General features: G+C 33.4%; 1 protein-coding gene across 1 annotated transcript in view; it reads right to left on the bottom strand.

Annotated features, from left to right (window-relative positions):
• LOC144841863 (uncharacterized) overlaps nucleotides 1–21,647 on the bottom strand; it is a 42,006-nt gene that overhangs the window by 19,929 nt on the left and 430 nt on the right. Inside the window, exons 2-30 of the mRNA XM_078698172.1 lie at nucleotides 20,966–21,316; nucleotides 19,605–19,819; nucleotides 19,265–19,391; nucleotides 18,561–18,970; nucleotides 17,967–18,041; nucleotides 17,660–17,663; nucleotides 15,565–15,688; nucleotides 14,466–14,650; nucleotides 13,659–13,799; nucleotides 12,843–13,022; nucleotides 12,089–12,303; nucleotides 11,698–11,818; nucleotides 11,148–11,345; nucleotides 10,559–10,753; nucleotides 9,969–10,268; nucleotides 9,235–9,429; nucleotides 8,734–8,922; nucleotides 7,988–8,278; nucleotides 7,304–7,492; nucleotides 6,600–6,803; nucleotides 5,778–6,077; nucleotides 5,031–5,213; nucleotides 4,319–4,522; nucleotides 3,740–4,024; nucleotides 2,979–3,202; nucleotides 2,510–2,639; nucleotides 1,723–2,064; nucleotides 985–1,198; nucleotides 428–612 (exon numbers count right to left, since the gene is read on the bottom strand). Coding sequence (XP_078554298.1) covers nucleotides 428–612; nucleotides 985–1,198; nucleotides 1,723–2,064; nucleotides 2,510–2,639; nucleotides 2,979–3,202; nucleotides 3,740–4,024; nucleotides 4,319–4,522; nucleotides 5,031–5,213; nucleotides 5,778–6,077; nucleotides 6,600–6,803; nucleotides 7,304–7,492; nucleotides 7,988–8,278; nucleotides 8,734–8,922; nucleotides 9,235–9,429; nucleotides 9,969–10,268; nucleotides 10,559–10,753; nucleotides 11,148–11,345; nucleotides 11,698–11,818; nucleotides 12,089–12,303; nucleotides 12,843–13,022; nucleotides 13,659–13,799; nucleotides 14,466–14,650; nucleotides 15,565–15,688; nucleotides 17,660–17,663; nucleotides 17,967–18,041; nucleotides 18,561–18,970; nucleotides 19,265–19,391; nucleotides 19,605–19,819; nucleotides 20,966–21,316 — 5,976 coding nt within the window. The remainder of the gene's footprint in view (nucleotides 1–427; nucleotides 613–984; nucleotides 1,199–1,722; nucleotides 2,065–2,509; nucleotides 2,640–2,978; nucleotides 3,203–3,739; nucleotides 4,025–4,318; nucleotides 4,523–5,030; nucleotides 5,214–5,777; nucleotides 6,078–6,599; nucleotides 6,804–7,303; nucleotides 7,493–7,987; nucleotides 8,279–8,733; nucleotides 8,923–9,234; nucleotides 9,430–9,968; nucleotides 10,269–10,558; nucleotides 10,754–11,147; nucleotides 11,346–11,697; nucleotides 11,819–12,088; nucleotides 12,304–12,842; nucleotides 13,023–13,658; nucleotides 13,800–14,465; nucleotides 14,651–15,564; nucleotides 15,689–17,659; nucleotides 17,664–17,966; nucleotides 18,042–18,560; nucleotides 18,971–19,264; nucleotides 19,392–19,604; nucleotides 19,820–20,965; nucleotides 21,317–21,647) is intronic.

A 21,647-nucleotide genomic window follows, 5' to 3' on the forward strand; every position in this document is an offset into this window, starting at 1 on the left:
ACATAATATCTTACTATAATAATAATAATAATAATTAAATTTCAATTTATTTTACTTGTGCCTTCAAATCCACTCAATTTCCTATGATCATTGACAATACTCAGTTAGTTGCATAGGCAAATTTTGTAATACAGCATCTTATCATATTACATGTGGTGCCTGTGTCATGAAAGATACCAGGTATCAAACACATGAGATGATCACTGAATCCAGTTTCCTCTTAATATGACTTCCCCTGAATAGGGTTGGTCGAAATGTTCATTAGACAGTAATTGAGGGTTACTGTAACTAATAATTTGCACATGTATACATTTAGCCAGTTGCAAATAGGTATAGTATCAATGTTTAAAGAGAAGATACAGTAAAACCTATTTGCTATAAGTACAGCACAAAAACTTTTTTTAAAGAACCACATAGGTCTACTAACTTGGTTTGCTGTACACAGACAACTCAAATCCACCAGCAGTAACCGAGTCATCAGACATGAACTGTATCCAGGCATTGTTGCCATCCACAACCATTTTGGAGGGTAGATTTGGACCGCTGAATCTACCAACAATTGATGCAACATCCAACTCGTCGTCTCCTACACCCACCAAAATATAATCATAACTGAAAGAAAATAAAATTTATAAAATATTGAGTGAATACTGATATTATTCTTTTTATTATTTGATGTTGACAAATACAACTTGGAATTTTCAAATTCAATAATAATATTAATATGAACATAAAAAAATCTGGATTTGATTTTAAGAGTGTCAATGGCCATAGCAAGCAATATTCAGATGAGGTAAGGCGAAATTTAGAATCTTTTGCCACTTCTCGTCTATTTAAATTTATGTACAGCCCATTGAGAGCTTGCTTGTATGCGCTATATAAGAATGAATTATTATTATTATTAATGTTTGTTTTTTATCTATCTACGGTGTTTTACTTTACTTTTTCCATGCAAACCTTTAAATAGTTATAGGTATTGCTTACCTATATTCTACATCAAATTCATTAAATTGTATAACGATTCCGTTATTTTCAGATCCCATGATTTTCCAGACACAGTTGACATTGTTTTCATAATTGTTGGGATACAATGGACTTGTGATATCCTGAGAGCCAACAGTGACATTTACTGTGCTTCCACATGTTGCTTGTGGCTTTTGTGAATCTAACATGGTTTTAGACTTGTCGGTAATAAGGTCTAAAAATAGAAAAACAAACATAATTAATCACAATAATTGATTTGATCGACTTTGTTTCAGAAATATATGACATCTACAAAATGAAAAAAAATCAGAAAACTTTATAGAGCTCACTAAAAATGAGATTTTCTCCCATTTAACGTACATGAAAACCTACCTCGTCATGGGTTTGAGCCCACCCGAGAAAACCTTAAAGATCTCACAAGTTTTTATTTTTAATAATTGCAAACTCTTTATAATAAATACGTAGACAGATTTGCCAATATACTCATAATATTTATACAACATCATTAGGAAGTACTGTACATAATTTTCAAGAATCTTAATATTGGGGATATCGATAATTATTATGTTATGGATCAAAAACTTACACTTCCGATTGGTTGAAAGAGTTTCACATGATTAAATCTATTTTTATTAATATGTGTGACAAATTCGTTCGTTTCGTCAGAAAACAACAACAGGCAAGAAAGTAGAAAGAAAGAAAGTGTATATTATTTTATTTAAAAAGCATTATACTCACCAGGGTCAACCTGCTCAGCAGACAAGCTAAATCCGCGTCCAGTTATTGAATAATCCGACGTCATGGTAAACATAAGGACGTCGGATGTAGAAAAGATGGTACTAGGAAGAACATCACCTGTCACGACAGTCTGTTCACTAAATGACAATCGATCATACTCGTGTTCAAGATCAACATCGAAGAAGTTGACAGCGATGACGTCACTGCTTTTACTTGCCGTTAAAGTCCACGTACAATTCTCGTAATTTGGATATTGGTTGGGATAGTTGGATGACTGGATGCGTAGGGATGTACCAGATTTTAGCGTAAACGCATACTGACATTGTTTACTCAATGGAAGTTCTAATAAAGAAAAGTTAGTTTAATTTTGCCATCTAATGTGCATGATAAGCCAGTGTACAAAATAATTTAAAATGGTTATAATTTCTATCTTCTTTTCTCAATCGTTTTTCCTTATAAACGAACACAAATTTATTTTAAAAATATATAATTTATTAAATGAAATATACAAAGGTAGAGTTACATGGGGTAAGGGGACAGTGAAAGGCATGGTTCAAGAGCTGTCTGTGTCATATTGCGTGTAGGTCAAGATACTTTACTCTCAACGCCATGTCCTTCAGAAGGGACGTAAGGTTGTTGGTCCATACAATGCACACATGTGCAATACTTGGTACACTATTCAAGTAGAGATGGGGGTCATCTCCCAGTGTGTTGATCACCACCTAAGGACCTAATTTCCACTTAAACAGAGGATACGTTTTCATCAAACTTGCTTAATAATAATTACCTGCTTCTTCTTCTTTATAAACGATCCAAAACCCAGTTCCTTGGGTGAGAGACGATCCAGAAACAAAACGAATTTCAACGGAATTGCTCATGCTCAGGTAATCTTTGGGGATGGTTGTACCACTTAACGTCTACAAAATTAAACGGTTTATTGAATTAAAAGTTTTCCTTTGCTATGGACGAGTATTATCTCTGATGTTGAGACTTATACAGCTGCAGCTTGTGTGTCCCTCCCATGCCGATAAACTAATTTAAATTGCATGCTATATGTGAGGGTTTATGAATTCTAATCACATGATTGGGAGTTGGTACCAACACTTTTTTAATTTTTTGATCCAATCCAATAATGTAAAACAATTTGAGGTTTTGAGAATTATTGACATATTGTTATTATTATATATCTATCCTGGCTTATATTCAATTATTATAGAACAAATAACTCAGTAATAATAATAAAAACCGGCTCTCACCAACATCTGTGGGTTTTCAACTCCACTGTTTAAATCCGTGATTATTAAGGAATCGTCCATACCAATAAGATCTATATCCATGAAACTCAACCTGACACGAGACTTGGCATCTGGAAGTGTGACTTGGTAAGCACAGTTCGCATTCGGTGGGTAGTGATTTGGAAAGTTAGGAGAGGTTATGTTGCCAGTACTATCTGTAAAGGGCGGCTGCCCATTACAAGCATCTAAAAAGAAATACAGTTATTAATAAGGAAGGGATCATGTAAAATTATTCTACTACTGCAGTAACTACAGTTTACCTTTTAACCTGTTCCTGCAGGTTATTTGACGAATTTCTTTTTGGGTAAATCATACACATTGTTTATTGCAGTGACTGCCTTATTGAACCAATTTCAATGTATGAAACAATTGAATCAATTTCAACAAATTTATTGCAGTAAACAAAAATATTTTTGACACAATCACTAAGTTAGTGTTAATGCTTATATTGAATAGCATACTAAATAGAGTAAATTTGTTGAAAAAAACATTAATTTTAAAATGGTTGCATTTGACGAAATTGGCACATCGGCCACAGGATACCCCAGTACAAATATTATCTACTAAAAACTGGTATTCTAATTTGATATAAATTTGATGCCACTTTTAAAAGTAGAAACACAAAGAAAATATAATACATGTGAAGAATTAAGTCTTATCCATAGCATTTCAAGCTACTGTATTCAAAATTTGCTTTAAAGAATAATAAACCAAAAACAAACCGTTGGTAAAATTCTGTGTAGCCACTGTGATAGCCTCACTGTATCCAACATTTCCCCATGCTGTGAAAGCGCTGATGCTAAACATGTACATGGTATTAGACTGTAGCCCATCAATGACGGTCATGTCACTGTCCTTGCCAGGAATTACGGTTTGGATAGATGGGTTACCGTACTGTATTCTATACTCCAGTACTTCACAATTTTGTGGCGATGGTGTCCACTGTAATGTTACACTGAAGGCAGACGTTGCCTCACCAGAGAAACTTCTTGGGTTGATATCATAATCTAACAAAAAAAAGACACAGACATTTTAAATTCTAAAAAGGGTAGAGGTACTAAGAGAGGCGAAAGAGGAATAGAGGGTTAGTTAGGAACACTTTGTTAGTAAATGTACACCTGCTATGTCATTGTTAAAGCTCTGCCAACACTATCAAATTTTATTTGTGCCTATATATGGATATGATGATACCACATCACTACCATATTTGGGCACATCACACATTTTTGTCAAACTTGTTTGATAGTGCAGACAGAGCTTTACTGTACTATCAAAAAAATAATTTCAATTACAGTATTTACCAAATTCTACAAATTCACAAACGTATTCGTTAATTTGATCACATGACTTTACATTCCAGGTGCCAGATGACATCATCACCACACAATCTTGATCATCTTCTTCGTCAATTGGTTCATCGGGACCCCACTGCTGCTGTTGCCATGGTGATGTGACGTTGCAATCACCCCAAAAGAAACTACCCTCCTCAACTTGGTCATTTAGTCCTAAGAAGAATTGTATATGATTATGGTTTATTTTTCAATAATATTCTAAAGAAAGTAAACAACGATTGGCTGACGGTATGAAATATTCTATAAAGGTGAAACAAGTTGTATCTTCTGATTACACAAGAAACATGCAGAATGGGTCAGAGTTGGCAGATATATGAAGTGGTCTTTAAAATAACACAAATATTTCAAAATTGGAAAGAAAAGATTTGTTTAAACTATCTTCTAGCTAGCTAAAATACTATAAAAAACTAAGTCATGAAATATATTGCATATTTATCATAATTACTTAAATATTATTGTAATGAATAACGGATTCATATTTATATTGCACTTTCTACAATGATAACAGTCTAAAAAAGTAAATGTTACAAAAAAGTTTCATCTTTCTTGAACTACTGTACCAATAATGTTTGGATTCCTAAATAGTCTAATTTGTCAAATGAAATTTATGCCAATTAAATTATACAAAATTTGAATATTTATGCAAATTACAAAGACCTACCAATCCAAAGATCTCCACTTGTCCTATCCATCAACATGGTCTTCTCTTGTTCATCTCCAATTATTACAAGAACTGCATCATCTTCCATACACTTTCTCTGAGCATCTGTCCATGTTAATGACTCGCTGCTAAACTTGTAACATACACCATTGATCTTCTCATATTTATACGGACACTCTCCCTCTGGTAAAAAAAAACGCCTTTATGATTATAGTAGTGAAATATGTGTCATCGTCTTATTTAAACAATTTAAGCTTAAAATATCAAATTATCCAAACCAAAAGTACTGAAAATTCATTAAATAGAGTAGAACTGAAACGACTTTTCAAGCACTTTTGGTTTATTCAACATATATTCATACTAAAGATCTGTCTACACTATCAAACTAGTTTGAAACTAGAAAAAGTAAGTGTGATGTGCCCAAATATGGTAGTGCTATGACATCATGTTCATGAGCACACTTTTTTGTCAAACTAGTTTAATAATGTAGACATTAAGCACATGCTGGGGAAAAGGGAAATGGAACAACTGGCACCCACACCTCAAATGCATTCAAGCAAGTCAGAAAAATGTAATAGGCCTTTTCTATTATGTAAAGATACTGTACCCACATGTATTATCAAAACTATAAGAAACATTAAACATAAAGGAAATAATAAAAAAATAAATAATAATAAAATAATATATTGAAGTATCATTTAATTTTTTTTTTCATTCATTTTAAAATGTGTATCTCTCTGGGCATACCTGCTTTAGCAAAAGTTGTTAATCTAACCGACTCGTTTGCTACAAGAGGCAGATCATCATAAAATGCTTTTGCGTTGATCATAAACGTGTAGTTACTTTCTGGTTCCAACCCTGCAACCATACCATAACTTGCATTGCCGCCTGCTATGAAATGAGTAACAGAATCCTCTCCTCCTTCTGTAATGGTATAGCCGATGACATCACATCTTTTAGGGGAAGGAGTCCATGTTAAGTTGACACGGTTGTATGAAATAGTTGTACCGTCGAGCATGCTAGGGTTTTGCATCTTGGTGTCAATCCCTGTAAATAAATACCGTTAAAATAATATTAAAGATGCATTGTCCCCCAAAAACATGAAAAATGAAGATTAATAAATCAGACTTTATGGCATTTCGCAGTTTAAATTAAGTTATTCACCTCTGTCAAACTATTATGCGACATTATTGGCATATTTGACAAAAACATTTTTTTTTCAAACAATCTCTTTAACTCTACAACCAATAGTGCAATTAAATACTGTGTATTCTTTACTAAATATATTCAAAATGCATTTAGTAGGGTGCAGAGTGCACAATGATTTTGTTAGAATTAGAATCCGTTGTTTCCTTCTTTTTTTGGTATGAATCACCCACCTTTATTGTAATTTCTTCTCCATTTCATAAAATAACATAGGTGTTAATGAAAGTTTTGTATATAATAAAAATCTATAATTAATTCCTTAAATTTATAATGTAAATCACATAGTAAAAAAAATGTAAATCATGTAATTGTTGATGTTTGATTTCAGTCAAAATAAATGTTAAATTGATTTGAATGACAAACCTTCTTTTGGAATTTCACAGATGTAATAATTGGTACGTCCACAATTAGCATCATTCCACTGACCAGTGATGGTTAATTCACCACAGTGTTCGATGGTATTCAAATTCCCTGGTTGACCTGGTGCCCAGTTGCTTTCCTGCCACGTGTTGGACATTGAGCAATCAGACCAGTGCCAACTGCCCTCAGTAACGATGTCATTGAAACCTTTAAAAAAAACAAGTTTACCAAATTATAAATAAGGATAAGATAAGACTTTGTTTAATTACTAGCAATAATTTTAATAAAAATTGTTATAAACTTTCACTGAAAATCATATTGAAAAAAAAATGTTTTCATAATTAATTCTTTTAAGATATTACTTTGTTTGGAAAGGTACTCTTCAATATTTGTATTATTATCCATTTATTATTAATTTATTTATTTTCAGTCACATTCGACAGCCACAGAACGGATTAAAAATATTTATAACAATATAAAATATTTAAAACATTATAAAAACTTTAAACAATATCGCATATCTTATTACAAAAACATTGAAATCACAAAAAATAGAAAATATCTTTTTCAATTTTTTAATTTATTATTCATTGAAAACATTATTTCCATTTATTAATATCGTTTGCATATAGAAAAATACAAAAGAGTGCAAAGTACAACAATCTAGACAACACAAAAGAAATAAAAAAATAAAACAAACATCGTACCAATCCAATAAGTGTCTGTCAGAGTAGTGCGTCTAACATACAGAAGCTTAGCATTAGTGTCAATGTTGATGAGATAGGCCCCATCTCCTGAACAATCATTCCTAGCTTCCTCCCAAGTTACGGCCTCCTTCACAAACTTATAACAGCTGTTATCATTCCCTTCATCATAGCCTAAGGGGCACACAACACCTGTAAGATAATAATATTTAGTTTAGTGATTTATAATAATTTATTGATTAGATTTAATAAGATTTATAACACGCAAAAATCCACCCAAGGTAATCAAGGTGTTTTAGCATTTGAAATTAACAGAAAGTCTTATTCTGATTAAATACACAGTAAATTGTAAATTTAAAATACTATTATGGCTTTTTGGGTGAAAGGATGCGATGTTACTGTTTTCAAGTTTCAAGTCTTCACAGCAACATAATAGAAAGTGCGTTCCAGAAATGTTTAACAACTGTAGCAAAATCTTTAAACCTGCTGCATTTTAGTGAATTATAAATCGTTTTTTGACCAATTTTAATTAAATAAAGACAAAAATGCACTGAGTAATTTTTAAAAAAAGGTTTTAAAAAATAAAAAAGTTTATTGTACAAAAACCGTGAAAACAATGGCACAAATATCAATATCAACATGAAAAAAAAGAAGCCACAATATAATATATACAATATATATACATACCGGTTAAAACTCTTTCTACACTGTCCGCTGGTAAGGTTCCGTAAGTCACAGTTTTTGCTGATACGGAGAATTCATATTCAGTAAGCGTGTCAAGCTTAAAAAACACTTTAGCGTTGCCCCTTGGATCATCTACGTCATAGTAGGTAGGTGATTCTCCAACTTTAGTGTTGTTAACAACGTAGCCAAGTACGTCACACAGTCGAATAGAGGGCGTCCAGTACATCTGTACAGTCGTTGGCTCCAGGAGATCCACACGAACAAGGTTTGGATTAACAGAAGTTTCATTCAAATCTGAAAACAAGGTTTTTCTATCGTAACTGAAAATCTTGAAAAGAAGCCACAGGCTTCTTCTTTTTTTAGTACTCTTGGGTGGGCTTCCTTTCAAGATGGGCTTCGATTCGAGATGAGCTTCTTTTCTAGATTACTTTTGCAAACTAAAGAGGGGCTTCTTTTCGAAATGAATGCTGTACATTTTGTAAATTGATTGCTACTACAATAACATGATTTTTAGACATTATATGTCCATTTTACAATCACAATTGCAAACTGTAAAATAAACTGGATATTGCATATAGAACATTTAGTATTATTGAATGTTAAGTATTTGTTGAATGATCAGAATATCCGTTTAAAGATTGATTGATCCTATTTAACTCAGCTCTGCTTCAAGAATAGTAGAACAAATATTTTCCCCATTCAACTCATAGACAGTATTTCTGTACTGTTAAATGGTTACTTGAATTTACCTCTAGGAAAATATTCACATACGAATGCATTAGTCTCATTGCATGGTTGAGATTCCCAGCCATTGGCTCCCAGCATCACTGCACAGTTAGGTTCTGTATACGTATAATTAAGCTGAAAGTTGTCATATGCTGGACGTTGACAAGTGTTGATTTGTGACCATGTGTTGTCAGCATCCCAATCATAGAGACCTATTCATATGGAAAGAAATAATACACAAATAATCATGAATGTTTATTAGGTGAAAGATGAAATGATATTTTCATGAGGCGAAGCTGAGTGAAAATAAAACATTTCATCTTTCACCGAATGAAATTATTTGTACCATTGCACCAGTATAAAATCTTCATTGGACGCAGATAATTACAGATGGGTTAATATAACATAACATAATGACACTAAGAAATATGTTACCAATATAACATTTCTTTAAATGCCATTTGTTTTGTATATATTATTTTAGCATGTAATAGTAATAAATTGAGATACACAATATTACTTACCGAACCAAATGTCAATGTTGTTTGCCTTTAAAATTTCATTAAGATTATCCTCGGCTTCTTCTGAATCAATAATAACTAGATCAGCTTCGTGTGTCTGTAGACACTGCCGCCTTGCCTCTACCCATGTTAATTCGCCTGGGTTCACTAGGTAGCATTTATTGTTTAGCACATTGAGTTGATAATTCAAAGGACATTCTGAAGAAAAAATGAGCGAAATACTTGGCCATGTTTAGATAGTGACAGAGGGCTTGCTATTTAATATTTCGGACAATATTGAAGGTAAAGATAACTCAAGATTTCACTAAGCTTTTTAGTCGCGTGGACGCGACTCTATAGTTCACTATGACGGTCGGTCGGTCCGTCGGTCCGGTATCACTATGCGTTTAAGCACGCAACTTATGGCTGTGGCTACTAATGATAATAATAATAATATATTTTTCTTAAAATCAATAGGAATTTTTAAATATATATGTTTGCAAAAATAAATTCAATTTATTGTTGTTGATAGTTGTTGCAAAAATCATACATACAATACATACATACAAAGCAAGTAATATAATTAGCATTTTGGCTAATAGCACAGTAATTAAACTTGGACTAAAAGAATAAATTTGAACAAACATGAAATTTCTTACATGCATATGTATAGTACATACCACATAAGTAATTATAGATTAAAAACTGTAATACAATTTTTCTGAAAATATTGCTTTGGAAAGCACAAAACAGTTTACCTAGTTGGACATCAGTGGCGTCTAAAAGCTTTAAGCTGCCCTCTATAGGACCCTCTGTGAAGGCAAACGTGATTAGCTCAATAGAGTAGTTGGTGGCAGGCGTTAGATTGTTTAACCTTGCTGAGGTCACTGTAGGCTCAAACATCTGGTCTGACACAATTGAACCATTTGATGATGTTATGAGTTGATATCCAGAAACATAGCAACCAAGCGAAGATGGCGTCCAAGACAGATCGATTATATGTGCGGTTTTAGATGAGACCATGAAACGTGAAGGGTTTTGTTCATCACTACCAAAGCCTAGATAAATAAAAAATACCGCAGAAAAAAAAAAATAATTTATGCCCTGGAACAATGAATACAGAAAATTTGGAGCTGTCTAATGCGTCCACCCAAGGGTTCATTGAAAATACATCAATACATTTTAATCAATTATCAACGTCTTATATAAGTCAAAGATGCTCTCTAGGTGGCATGCCATCATGAGATGTCGTCTTGTAGTAATTAGTCCGTACAGTTTTTTTTTAATTTATACATAATTTGACTTTCTATGGACCAAAGACTCCAAAATAAAAGATTGAATTGAATACCTTTATCTTCTTTGCATATGTATGGAAAAGTCTGATTACACATATCATCAGTATATTGACCATCCATGTTGAAGCGTACACAGTTCTCTACAGTGCTGTTTGTCGGCTCAGTCACAGCCCAGGATAAGTTACCAGCAGGAACGTATTGGCAATCCACCCAAACCCACGATCCTTCCTCTGGTAGGTCACTTAAGCCTGCCAAAAAAAATTGTAATTAGTTTTTGACATTAATTGGTTAGTAAATTTACTTAATATGTATCAAGGTTGAAACAAATGGAATGAATATGAAGGACCTTATTATCATAATTGAATAATTTGAAAATATAACAAATGGGTTAGTGTTGCACTTATTACTAGTAATAATGTGGAATGTGGAACAACTTTTGACATTTACATTGCAAGATACATTTTTCATTATTTTAAATTGCACAATTTGTTCAATCTTCTTGCACATTTAAAATTCTTTAGTGCAACTTTAATTATAAACAGGAGTTTTATTATCATTTCTGCACAATTTGAAAAGCCAATGTTTGTTGCTTTTTGTTTTTTTTTGCACAACATTACTACTAAAATCAAATATAGCATTTACCAATCCACCAGTCTTGGTTAGCCTCAGTCATGTAACGTTGTATGTATGCAGCCTCCGCTGCATCTTGTATGACAACAAGATCACTGTTAGGTGTTCGAAGACAGTCTTGTCTGGCTACAACCCACGTGTTTGGTTCCTCTACAAACTTGTAACACGTCTCACCATCATTACCAGCAATGTAACCATCAGGACAATTGTCTGTAACAATTAAATTTATCTAGTATTAAGATTTATGATTTCTTTAAATATTTGTGTTTATGTTTATGGTGTTCTTAGGAATTCTACTGTTAGATTTGATAAAACTTACAATAAAAACTTTATATTATGTATGTCTTTATACACCTTAATACATTTAAGAAAATATTTGGATGATGAAATTATTATCCTGTTCGAAGGCTCGAATCTAACCCCAACCATCAGAGTGGTCAAGAGGTATGAATGCCAGGATGTCATGGGTTCGAGTTTCACAAAATTACAAAATTACACATTTTTCATAATTCATAATGTAGTAGGGCAGAGTATGGCATCTGGCCAAGAAAATGTTACTTACAAATCACTCGGTAGCTGATGTTAAAACCTTTAGCGTTGTTTGTACCATCACTTTCAAATCGTAGAGACAAACCATTCAAGTTACTATAAACATCATCAGGTAGACTGTTTCCCGAAAACTCCTAAAATAACATAAATGATTTCACAGGTAAGGTAAAAATCTATCTAATGGCCATTTCGGAATAATGTCTGAGACAAGGCTTTGACTTTACAGTGATAGGAAAATCAATATTTGTTTTTTTTAAGTAAATTAAAAGTAATACAATTTTCTCTTTGGACAAAAAGCCCAGCTTTTTCGTTGTACAGTATTTTAGTGTATTCTGTATACCAAATAAATAAAAAACATAATCTCAAAACACATCAATAATAATGATTGATATTGTCATTCATACCAAATATTCTCTGTTTGATCCATCGCTGACACCACCGACAAACAACCGATCATAATACGATTCCGTCTCAAAATCATGGAAGGTAAGATGAACTCTGTAAAGTCCAGTGATTTGTATGATCCAGATGCAGTCGGCATCATTAGGATAAGAAAGAGGATAGCTTGGTGACGTTATTACGCCATGATCTTCAAATAAACTCTCAATTACACAACCATCTACAAAGAAAAAAGATATATAGATCTACAAATTGAAACAAGAAAACTCATTCCACTGCACTTTGATGCAATTTTTCACTTCCAGGATATTAACCTTTAAAGTTATTTTTTCCTACAAAAGGGGCAAAAATCATCATGAGTTTGGCATGCATCACTGTCCTTAAGCTCTGTCTGCACTATCAAACTAGGTTGAAAAAAAAGTATATACAGTATATAAATATGGTAGTAATATGTCATCATGTCCATATATGGGCACATCGCATTTTGTTGTCACATAAAGTTTGATAGTGTCGACAAGGCTTTAAACAGTATAATCTAAAGCTCTGTCTCAACTCTTACAGTCGTTTGTCATGACAAAGCTTACTTTGTAAATATTTTGTAATTTGTTTTTCTGTCTAATTTTTTTCTTTACTGTCTACTTTCACATTAAGATATAAAATATATATAGATGTAATATAGAGATATAATAAAGTTCAGTTTGGTTCAGTACTGTATATTGAATCCATTTATTTTGTAATGTTATTAAAAATCATGCTCACCATCAGAGACTTGAAACTTGAACCCTGACACGCTGTCTCTGATTGTAGCAGCAACCCACAGAGTGCTATCAGAAATGAGGAACGATCCAACACTGTTGCTCCCTGTCAGAACTCTTTGCCGTGATGCCACATTAGCAGGGTTCGAGCCGGTTCCAAACTCAAGCGTTTCATACAGGTTTTCTATCAAAGAAAAATATAAATACATGCAATTGTTATGATAACCAATCGAAATATAGCCAGGAACAATATATATTACATAACTACTTTGAAGTAGCTTTACGTCAGGGAGCTACAGTAAATTGGTTAATGTTTGCCCTTACGTCAGAGTAGGGCAACAATTTGACCAATTAAGGAGACATGATTCTCCCATCATGTGTTGACCGCTTATGCCAATCTGAAACAGGGAACTACAGTTAATTGGTTAATGTTTGCCCTTACATCCTTTAGTTGCTGTGCATGTGGAAAGTTTTTTGATGCAGCATTTCTTCATTTACATGTTACACGCCTCACATATGATAAATATGTGACACTGTAACACAGACCTTGCCAATGATACTGAACGAATTGCTGATTAATATATTACTATACAGTAGAACACCCCCTTTGGGACACTACTATTCAGGAGGTTTTTCATGAAACATATGAGGGGCATTATATTTTTTAACACTACAACCAAGCCTATTCAGGGGACACCCCTATTAAGGGGACACTTCTTTGGACTCAAATGCGTCCCCTTAATAGGAGACTTACTATTAATACAATTATATTATTAATTATATTTATATATATATATATATAATTATAATTATACAATACCTAATACCAAATCTGTGAAACCCAACTGTATATGTTTGCCACGTGGTGCCTTTATAATCCACTGACAGTAGCCTTTGTCAGTTGAAGCATAACTAACGTCATATTTCTCTCCAGATGTCAATGTATACTCATGGATACAATCTAGAAAAAAGAAAATTTAGGATATTTTGACAAAAGAGATTGAATTAAAAACTCTGTGACAAATTTCACACAACCCTGAACATTTTCGGAAAATGATTTTAACATCAAATTAAATATTCAATTCTTCATGTTTTGTCTCAGAAACGATTTGCGCTAGAGTTTTCTTCACAAAAGTATGTAAGTAAAGTAAGTGCAGATACCAAATGAGTTGGCAGTGACCATACTGCCATAATCATCTGTCAATGACAGCCTACGGCTCTTCTGAAGAACCAGGCTTTCAACTTCAATGTAAGTTCTTCGTGTCAGATTTTCTTTAATTATTTGACTTCCTAATTCGTAGCCAAATTTGTGCAAAGCCAAAGCATTAAAGGACAACTTTACCAAGAACCATATTTTGACAACGTATTAGGGATGCACATATGATTTCAGAACAATTGCAAGATTTACAATATCGCCGCATGCAGTCGCCTTAGAACCGTCGCCGTAAATTGTGGTTAGCGAAATCTACCTCATGAGTTGAATTTATGGTTCTCGGTAAAGTTGCCTTTAACTCTCTACATGATAATTTTACTCTCAACTACCTCTATTTTTCTATTTTATTCTCCCAAGATTCACCGCCATAACTGTACAGTATGCATGCATCTTAACTGTAAAATATTGACTTACCAATTGCAGGGGACACAGTTAACATAAATCCTTTTTTCGAACCAGAAGAATCCGCATTAAATTGAATCCAGGCATTCTCAGAATCGAGGACAATGTCTTCTGGTAGATTTGAACCTGTGAAGATGGCGTACCTTGATGCCATGTTGGATGGATCATTACCGGTTCCAATCACCAACGTATCATAACTGTAAATGGTAATTAAACAGAAGTATTATCATTATTGGCAGTAGAATCACTAATAAGGGGACACCTTCGGGCCCCTAAAAAGTGTCCCTTTAATAGGGATGTTCACTGAATTGTTAAAGCATCAATAAAAGTTCACAGGAAAATGGCCCCATAATAGGCCCCATCATGATGATGATGAAATGGCCAGACGGCCAATGTTATCGATCTATAGTTTCCCCTATGTTACCTTTTTTTTTTTATTAAATAAGCACTTTCTTAACATATTACACAGTCAAATCCCTATCCATATTTATAAATAATGAGAGGCGTTATCTTAAAAATAAACTTGTAGTAATTATAACTTGAGTTTTTAGTATTTTTATTCAACTTCACAGTTCTACTATAATTAAGTAAGATTAAGTGGAAAAAGTTGCAGGTCTGGAGCATTAGCAGTGAGTCAAGTCAACTAACCTACAATAGGGACTTTATGAAACACGACGGGAAGCCATAGGACGGTGCTTATGAATAATTTATGCATGAGCTTTAAAAAAGTGACCGGAGCTTAGCGTGAAATTCCTTCTTAACTTTTTGAGAACGATAAAGTTGCCATTTTCCCGTTTACGGAGAACGACTAGAAATAAAACTCTAAACAATATTTGAACTTCTAATTTAATTGTTTAATGAAAAAACATTTTTACTGAGTTAAAATGGCTGTGTTAAAAGCAGCGTTTAAATGCGAGGCCATATAGCTAGGCCTATGCTATCACCAGAGCCAAGCGATTTAGAAGGGGAGGGATCGAAGAGATATACTACTGGTCGTCGTCTTCGCGCAATCGTGCGTAACTAATAAAACAACTATGTTGACTCTAGCGAACATAGGATATTTGTCGTCCTCTCCCTAACCGTCGTGTTTCGTAAAGTCCCTAATACTTACAGGTACTCAACATCAAAATCAGAGAAGTCTATTTTAAGTCTCTGGTCAGGATTTCCAATCAACAACCAAGTGTATACAATATCATTGGGATATTGATTAGGATACTCAGGACTTTTTATTACAACTGTCAGACAAAAAAAGAATTGTATAAAAAAGTATATCAGGAAGAATAATTCAGGATTTATAAAACAGTAAATGAATACTACAAATAAACTATCCAAGTGTTTACAGTGCGTGCCGTCATGTGTCGCAGCAATTTGATTTTAATAAGTGATATTCTTGCCTTTTAAATATTAAATATTAACTAGACATGAAACTCGTCACTTTGACGAGTTAGTTATCCGCACCACGACAAACGCCACGTGCACGTCATACGTTGGAATATTGCACACAGATAAAGATTATGGCATTATGACAAGAACTGAAGAATATGACATGCTGTTAGTGCTGAATTTTGTGTCATATAGTATATACATGCAAACAGTATAAGCTGTATACATATTACATACAGTGTAGAATAGGTGAAATTACGGGACCCGCCATTTATTCCAATTTTTAACATGGCGACGGTATCAAAATGAAACACTTAGATAGCAATTTCAGAAGGAAATTATCTCAGGAACAACATATTAACGTGTAGAAGAAATTTGAATACGTAAAATATAGATGCGCACCCTTTTAAATGTGATGAACTATTACGCAAAATATGAAAATACGACTTTTTTTATTCAACTGGCCATATGATGACGTCACAACATCCGATTGGCAAAATTTTTACATGAATTCGTATCTACAATCCAATAGCTTCCAGAAAACGTTTTAATCGTGATTATCACATTTTATTCTTACGAGCTATTACAGATTAAAATTTACTGTAAAGATGAAATTAATGACCCACGTAATTAAAATTTTTAGGCATGATGACGTCATAAAAATTAAAATATTTTTATCTCATGCTAAAGAAAGTTGATTGACCTACACAATATATAAATGTAGGAGAAAAAGGAATACAGATAAGCGCGATGCGCTCCATTGAATGTGATGAGCAATAACGAAAGAGACAAAAATCCTATATTTTACATTCGTGTGGCCATACGATGACGTCACAATGTTTTTTTAGCCTTATTGATGCATGATCCGATATCTACAACTCATCAACTTCTAGATTTTGTAATAAAAATAAACGGTTAACGGTTTACTTTAGAAACTATGACTGTTTAAAAAAAGACATAATTTTGACGATTTTTTAAGCTTTTTCATAAAAAACGCGCACGAATTGTCTAATTCAACGTGTTCGTATGGCGTTATTTAAACTGGAAAAGGTCTAAATTGTTTTCAAAATCACTGGGAAAGGCTTGAAAAATATAATTCAAGAGAAAAAAATATGTTTTTAACGCTATGTGCGCACCGCGCGCATAAAAAATTGCGCGCCCGTGGGAATTTTTGACATGCTCAAAATGACAAGAAACGCGTAAAAAGTTGATTAGAAATTAATTTTGCGCATTTTGAAATTTTAAATGCGCGTGCGCGCGTAACTTCTTGTCAAACATGCCATTTTTAATCCGTAGAAAGTTTGCCCCTGATATGATTTAAATTTTGTCAAAGTGTCAATACTAAATGACTTTTGGTTTTTAATCTATGATCAATCATTGAAATTCATAAAATTGCGCATAAGTCACGTTGCGCAACTATGACGTCATTCAAAAATAGGAGGTGCACAACTTCACGTAAATGCCCATATGTTGTCAAAGTTATGAAATGTTATGTTTACACATTTTAGAGGAACACGACTCACAAAAAGGAAGGAAGGAAAGAAGAATAATACAGAAAAAAAATATTGATCTCATACAATTACAAGGAGTTATCCGCTTGGTATACCAAGCGGATAACTAATAAGGTAAAAGGTAAATGTGAGTTATATGAACATAGATAAATGAGCCGTGTGGAGATCGTAATGCCTCAGCATTGGTTGGGTGGTCATTTTCCCCTTAACCTGTCTATAATTTTGAAGCAGGTGCTCATTTACATGTTGGTACTGGTGTTCTTATCGGAAATATAACCTGGGTCTTCCTATATGATAGTAAATTGTCCTAACCACTCTGTAGAATTTCAATTCAGTTTATAAAAATAAAATGATGTATATGAAAATATTATTTTATTGATTATTTCATTTTGGCTGTCAAGGGTGAAGCAAATTAACTGAATTCACACTTGTATATTGCAACTGTTTTTAAAGAAAACTCGGTTAAACCTCTATGATATCACATTTTAAACAGACGAAAAAATGATAGTAAATTGAACTTTGCCCCTAATTTTTTACACCACCAAGGACAAATTGCACTATAGACTGGCTATTAACCAATCAGATAGCATGAAAATGTATTATTTGAAATTAATCCTACCTCCATTTGCTGGAACATTGTATGTATAATTAAGTGTTGTGGTTGGAATCGCATCAGATGGCTTGTTATGAACTTCTGGAAAAAAGAAGAAATTTGACAGTTAGAAATGTGTCAACCATGATAGCTCCAGCACAATTAACAAGTCCCTAGCCATGTGTAGATTGAGGGTTCAAACACCACCCCCCCTCCCCCCCACCCCTTTTTTTGCTTGAAGCTTTTTTCTTCTAGAGACAAGCAGCGGAAGTATGGGTTAAACATGCCAAATCCCTGTAAAAATGTGGGGGTCTTTCAATCCATGACACTTCACAAGGGTTTTAGCAAACACAAATATTTCTTGCAACCACCTAACTTTAATTGTAGAGCTCTACGGAAGTTGTGTCATGTTCCTCCATCCTTAAGCTCTGTCTACACTATCAAACTCTATGTGACCAAAACGTTTGATATGCTCATATATGGACATGATGATGTTATAGCACTAGCATATTTGGGCATATCACTACCATATTTGGGCATCACTTCCATATTTGGGCAAATCACAAACTATTTTGATAGTGTAGACAGAGCTAAGACCTTCTATGAATTTAGGCCATATACTTTTTTTGAACAAAATGAAAATGAACATAAATATAAATATTTCAACCTACTGTTCGTAGTCGAAGTTTGATACACTTGTATAGTCAATGCAAACCCACGTCCACTGCTAGAGTAGTCACTAACAAACGTAATAGTAACTTTGGAATCTTGTGTTCTTAACTGATCGTATACCACTTGATTTCCAGTAAATTGCAAACTCTCACCATTTTCGCGAGTGATATACATGGCATCATACATGTTTTCCATGTCAATATCCAGTATATCAATCACAATTTGACCAGAGGAAGCGGAGATTTCATAAACAGATTTCATTAGATTTGGATAATTATTTGGATAGTTCGAGGAAGTCAAGCGTAACAATGAGCCGGTCTTAAGTGTTTCTGTTATTACATTTTGTTTACGATCTGGAACTGTAAAGGAAATAATAGATAACATATTATTAATCATAACACACCTAAGAACATTCTTGCCATTTGATTGCTTCGATATCATATCAGGTGGCATTAATAATTTCAGTCTATTCAATGGAAATATTCTGCTAAATTATTCTATTCAACGGCCAGATTGTTGTACAAATGTTGAGGTTGTTGCAACTCAATACAGTAGGCCAATAATAAACCAGTCTATAGTAAGTCGTGGATTAGCCTTTAGCATCTGATTTTTGTTTATAGTATTTAATAGTGTATTTCTATTCAATTACCAACCTCCTGGACTGTCCTCTATGTGCATTCGAAACCCAGATCCACTTGTAGATCCCATTGAGTAGAAGGTAACATAAACCATGCTAGCACTGGTCACATAATTTTTAGGTAGATTTTTGCCATTAAGGCGCTGTAAAAACAAAAACATATGAATATTTACAATTAGTACAATATGCATTAAAAAAAAAAGAGAAAAGGTTCAAGCTAACACTGAACAGGCCAATAAATAAAAACATGACAAAACAAACCACAAAAAATGCAGGTGAAAACGCTAGAGATTGTTGAACCAGGACTCTTAACCACCAATAATGGTAATGATGCAACAAAAACGACATTTGTTTACCAAATATTTATCTGGATAGCTGTCATCCTCAATCTGTAGATAGTCATCACTACTAATGTCAAAGGCATCAAAGACAAATTCAAGTCCACTGGTGTCATCTGATGAATGTAGCATATATGTGCAGTTAACCTGTTCAGGGTAAACATCGGGCCAAAATAAAGATGAAATATTTGCTGGGCTACGGAAGTGTAGAAGCTCATCACAGTCAGTTTTGACTACAAAAGAAATAATTACATAACATAATAATAATAATACATAACACAAACACACAAATTGTTGCATTGCTGTTGCAGTGAGTAGCCTTAATTAATGAATGGATGGACCTTTCACAGCATTTTTGAAATAAATGGATAACTTTAACATAGCCTAGACTAGGCCTAGTAGTCCCTAGTAGGTCTAGGCCTAGTTAGTATTAGGCCCTAGGTAGTATTCACCATTCTTAGTAGGGCCTGGCCCTGGCTAGCTAGGCCCTAATAGGCTCATCCTGGTTGACACATCTACTACAGACAGCAGCATTAATAACTATGATAGTATCCTTTAAATCAATTCTTAATCTTACTTTATATAGCCTAACAACGTCAAATATTAAATTAGCAGATTTATAAAGATATGATGAAAAGAGCGGTCAAATTAAAACCGAAAAACAATCATGCTCTGCTAAAAAAAAAATCTATTTTTAAAGAGGGCGCAATAACGAATAGTAAAAATAATATTCGGCAAAATTTGATTAACATTAAGTACATAGGAGGCCTCAGAGTGGTCGACCACCAAACCAAGTCAGGAAATATTAAAAACATTAACTGGATTGTTTAAATACATTAAAAATACATGTAATTAAAATTTTTTTCTTGTTAATGCCATTTTTACTAGAAAACTTACATGAAAAACTGTAATTTAAAGAAAAAAATAGTCACATATTGTCAATTGTCAAGGGTTTTGGTTAAATCCCATTATTTGGTCTTTTTTTAGTCTTTTGTCTATGGAAATAAATAGCTTAATTAAAATGGCCTATTTCAAATGTTATTAATCTGGATCCCCATTGTTAAAATACATTATAAGCAACAATACATTTTTCTTAAATTTGGTAAGCTTCAGACTGCTGACCATGGATGAAGCTCTGTCTACACTAGTCAAAATTTATGTGACAAAAAAATGTGATCATTTGCCCATAATGATATATTTGGGCATATCACTACCATATTTGGCCACATCACACTTTTTTGTCAATCTAGTTTGATAGTGTAGACAGAGCTTAAATGGACTGACATTTAAGACTAGTTTTTAAATAGTATAATATTTAGACAAAAATAGCGATTGTTATTTCTTTAATGATAGGAATCTTTTAAAAGGTCTGTACGTACCTGAAGTATTGTACGATAACGAGAATCCTTCTGCATTGATAGATTTATCCGTGATAAATCGAAACCAAACTTCTCGGCCGTTTAGTTCCAAAGTATCTGGGATATTGCTGGTAGAATCATCTCCTGTTAGATACTCGGCATTTTCAATATCACTAGAATCGCTACCAATACCGTAATACAAGATGTCCAGCTTATTTTCCAGTTGAAAATCGTTAATTGTGATTGTATACTGGTACGCTAACGGAACGTCAATGATGTATGTGCAATCTAGGTTATTGTCGTAACCACCAGCCGGATTATTTGAAATATCACCTGTAATATCACGGTAGGTTCCACCGCATGACGATTGCCCTGAAAGAAAAAGTCATAATACTGTATATGAAGACAGTACGCAATCACTTTTTCTCCTTACAGATATCCGGTCCTGCTGTAGGCTAGTAATGAAGAATTCTGATCTAGAGAATTACTTTGTCAAAATCCTGCTCGAAATCACCGAAGAGACAATTAATGCTATAAAGGCCTTATAATAAATATTAATACAAAATTACACAATAATTGGGCTTTCGGTCGATTTTGCTAAGTGCAACATAACATCTAAACCACTAACATGAATATAATTATGCATAGAACTATCGCAACACCTGTTAAACCAACTTTTTTTAAAAAGAAATAACATTAATGC

This window comes from Antedon bifida, chromosome 1, assembly GCF_963402885.1.
Source record: "Antedon bifida chromosome 1, ecAntBifi1.1, whole genome shotgun sequence".
In the NCBI taxonomy this organism is placed as follows: Eukaryota; Metazoa; Echinodermata; class Crinoidea; order Comatulida; family Antedonidae; genus Antedon; species Antedon bifida.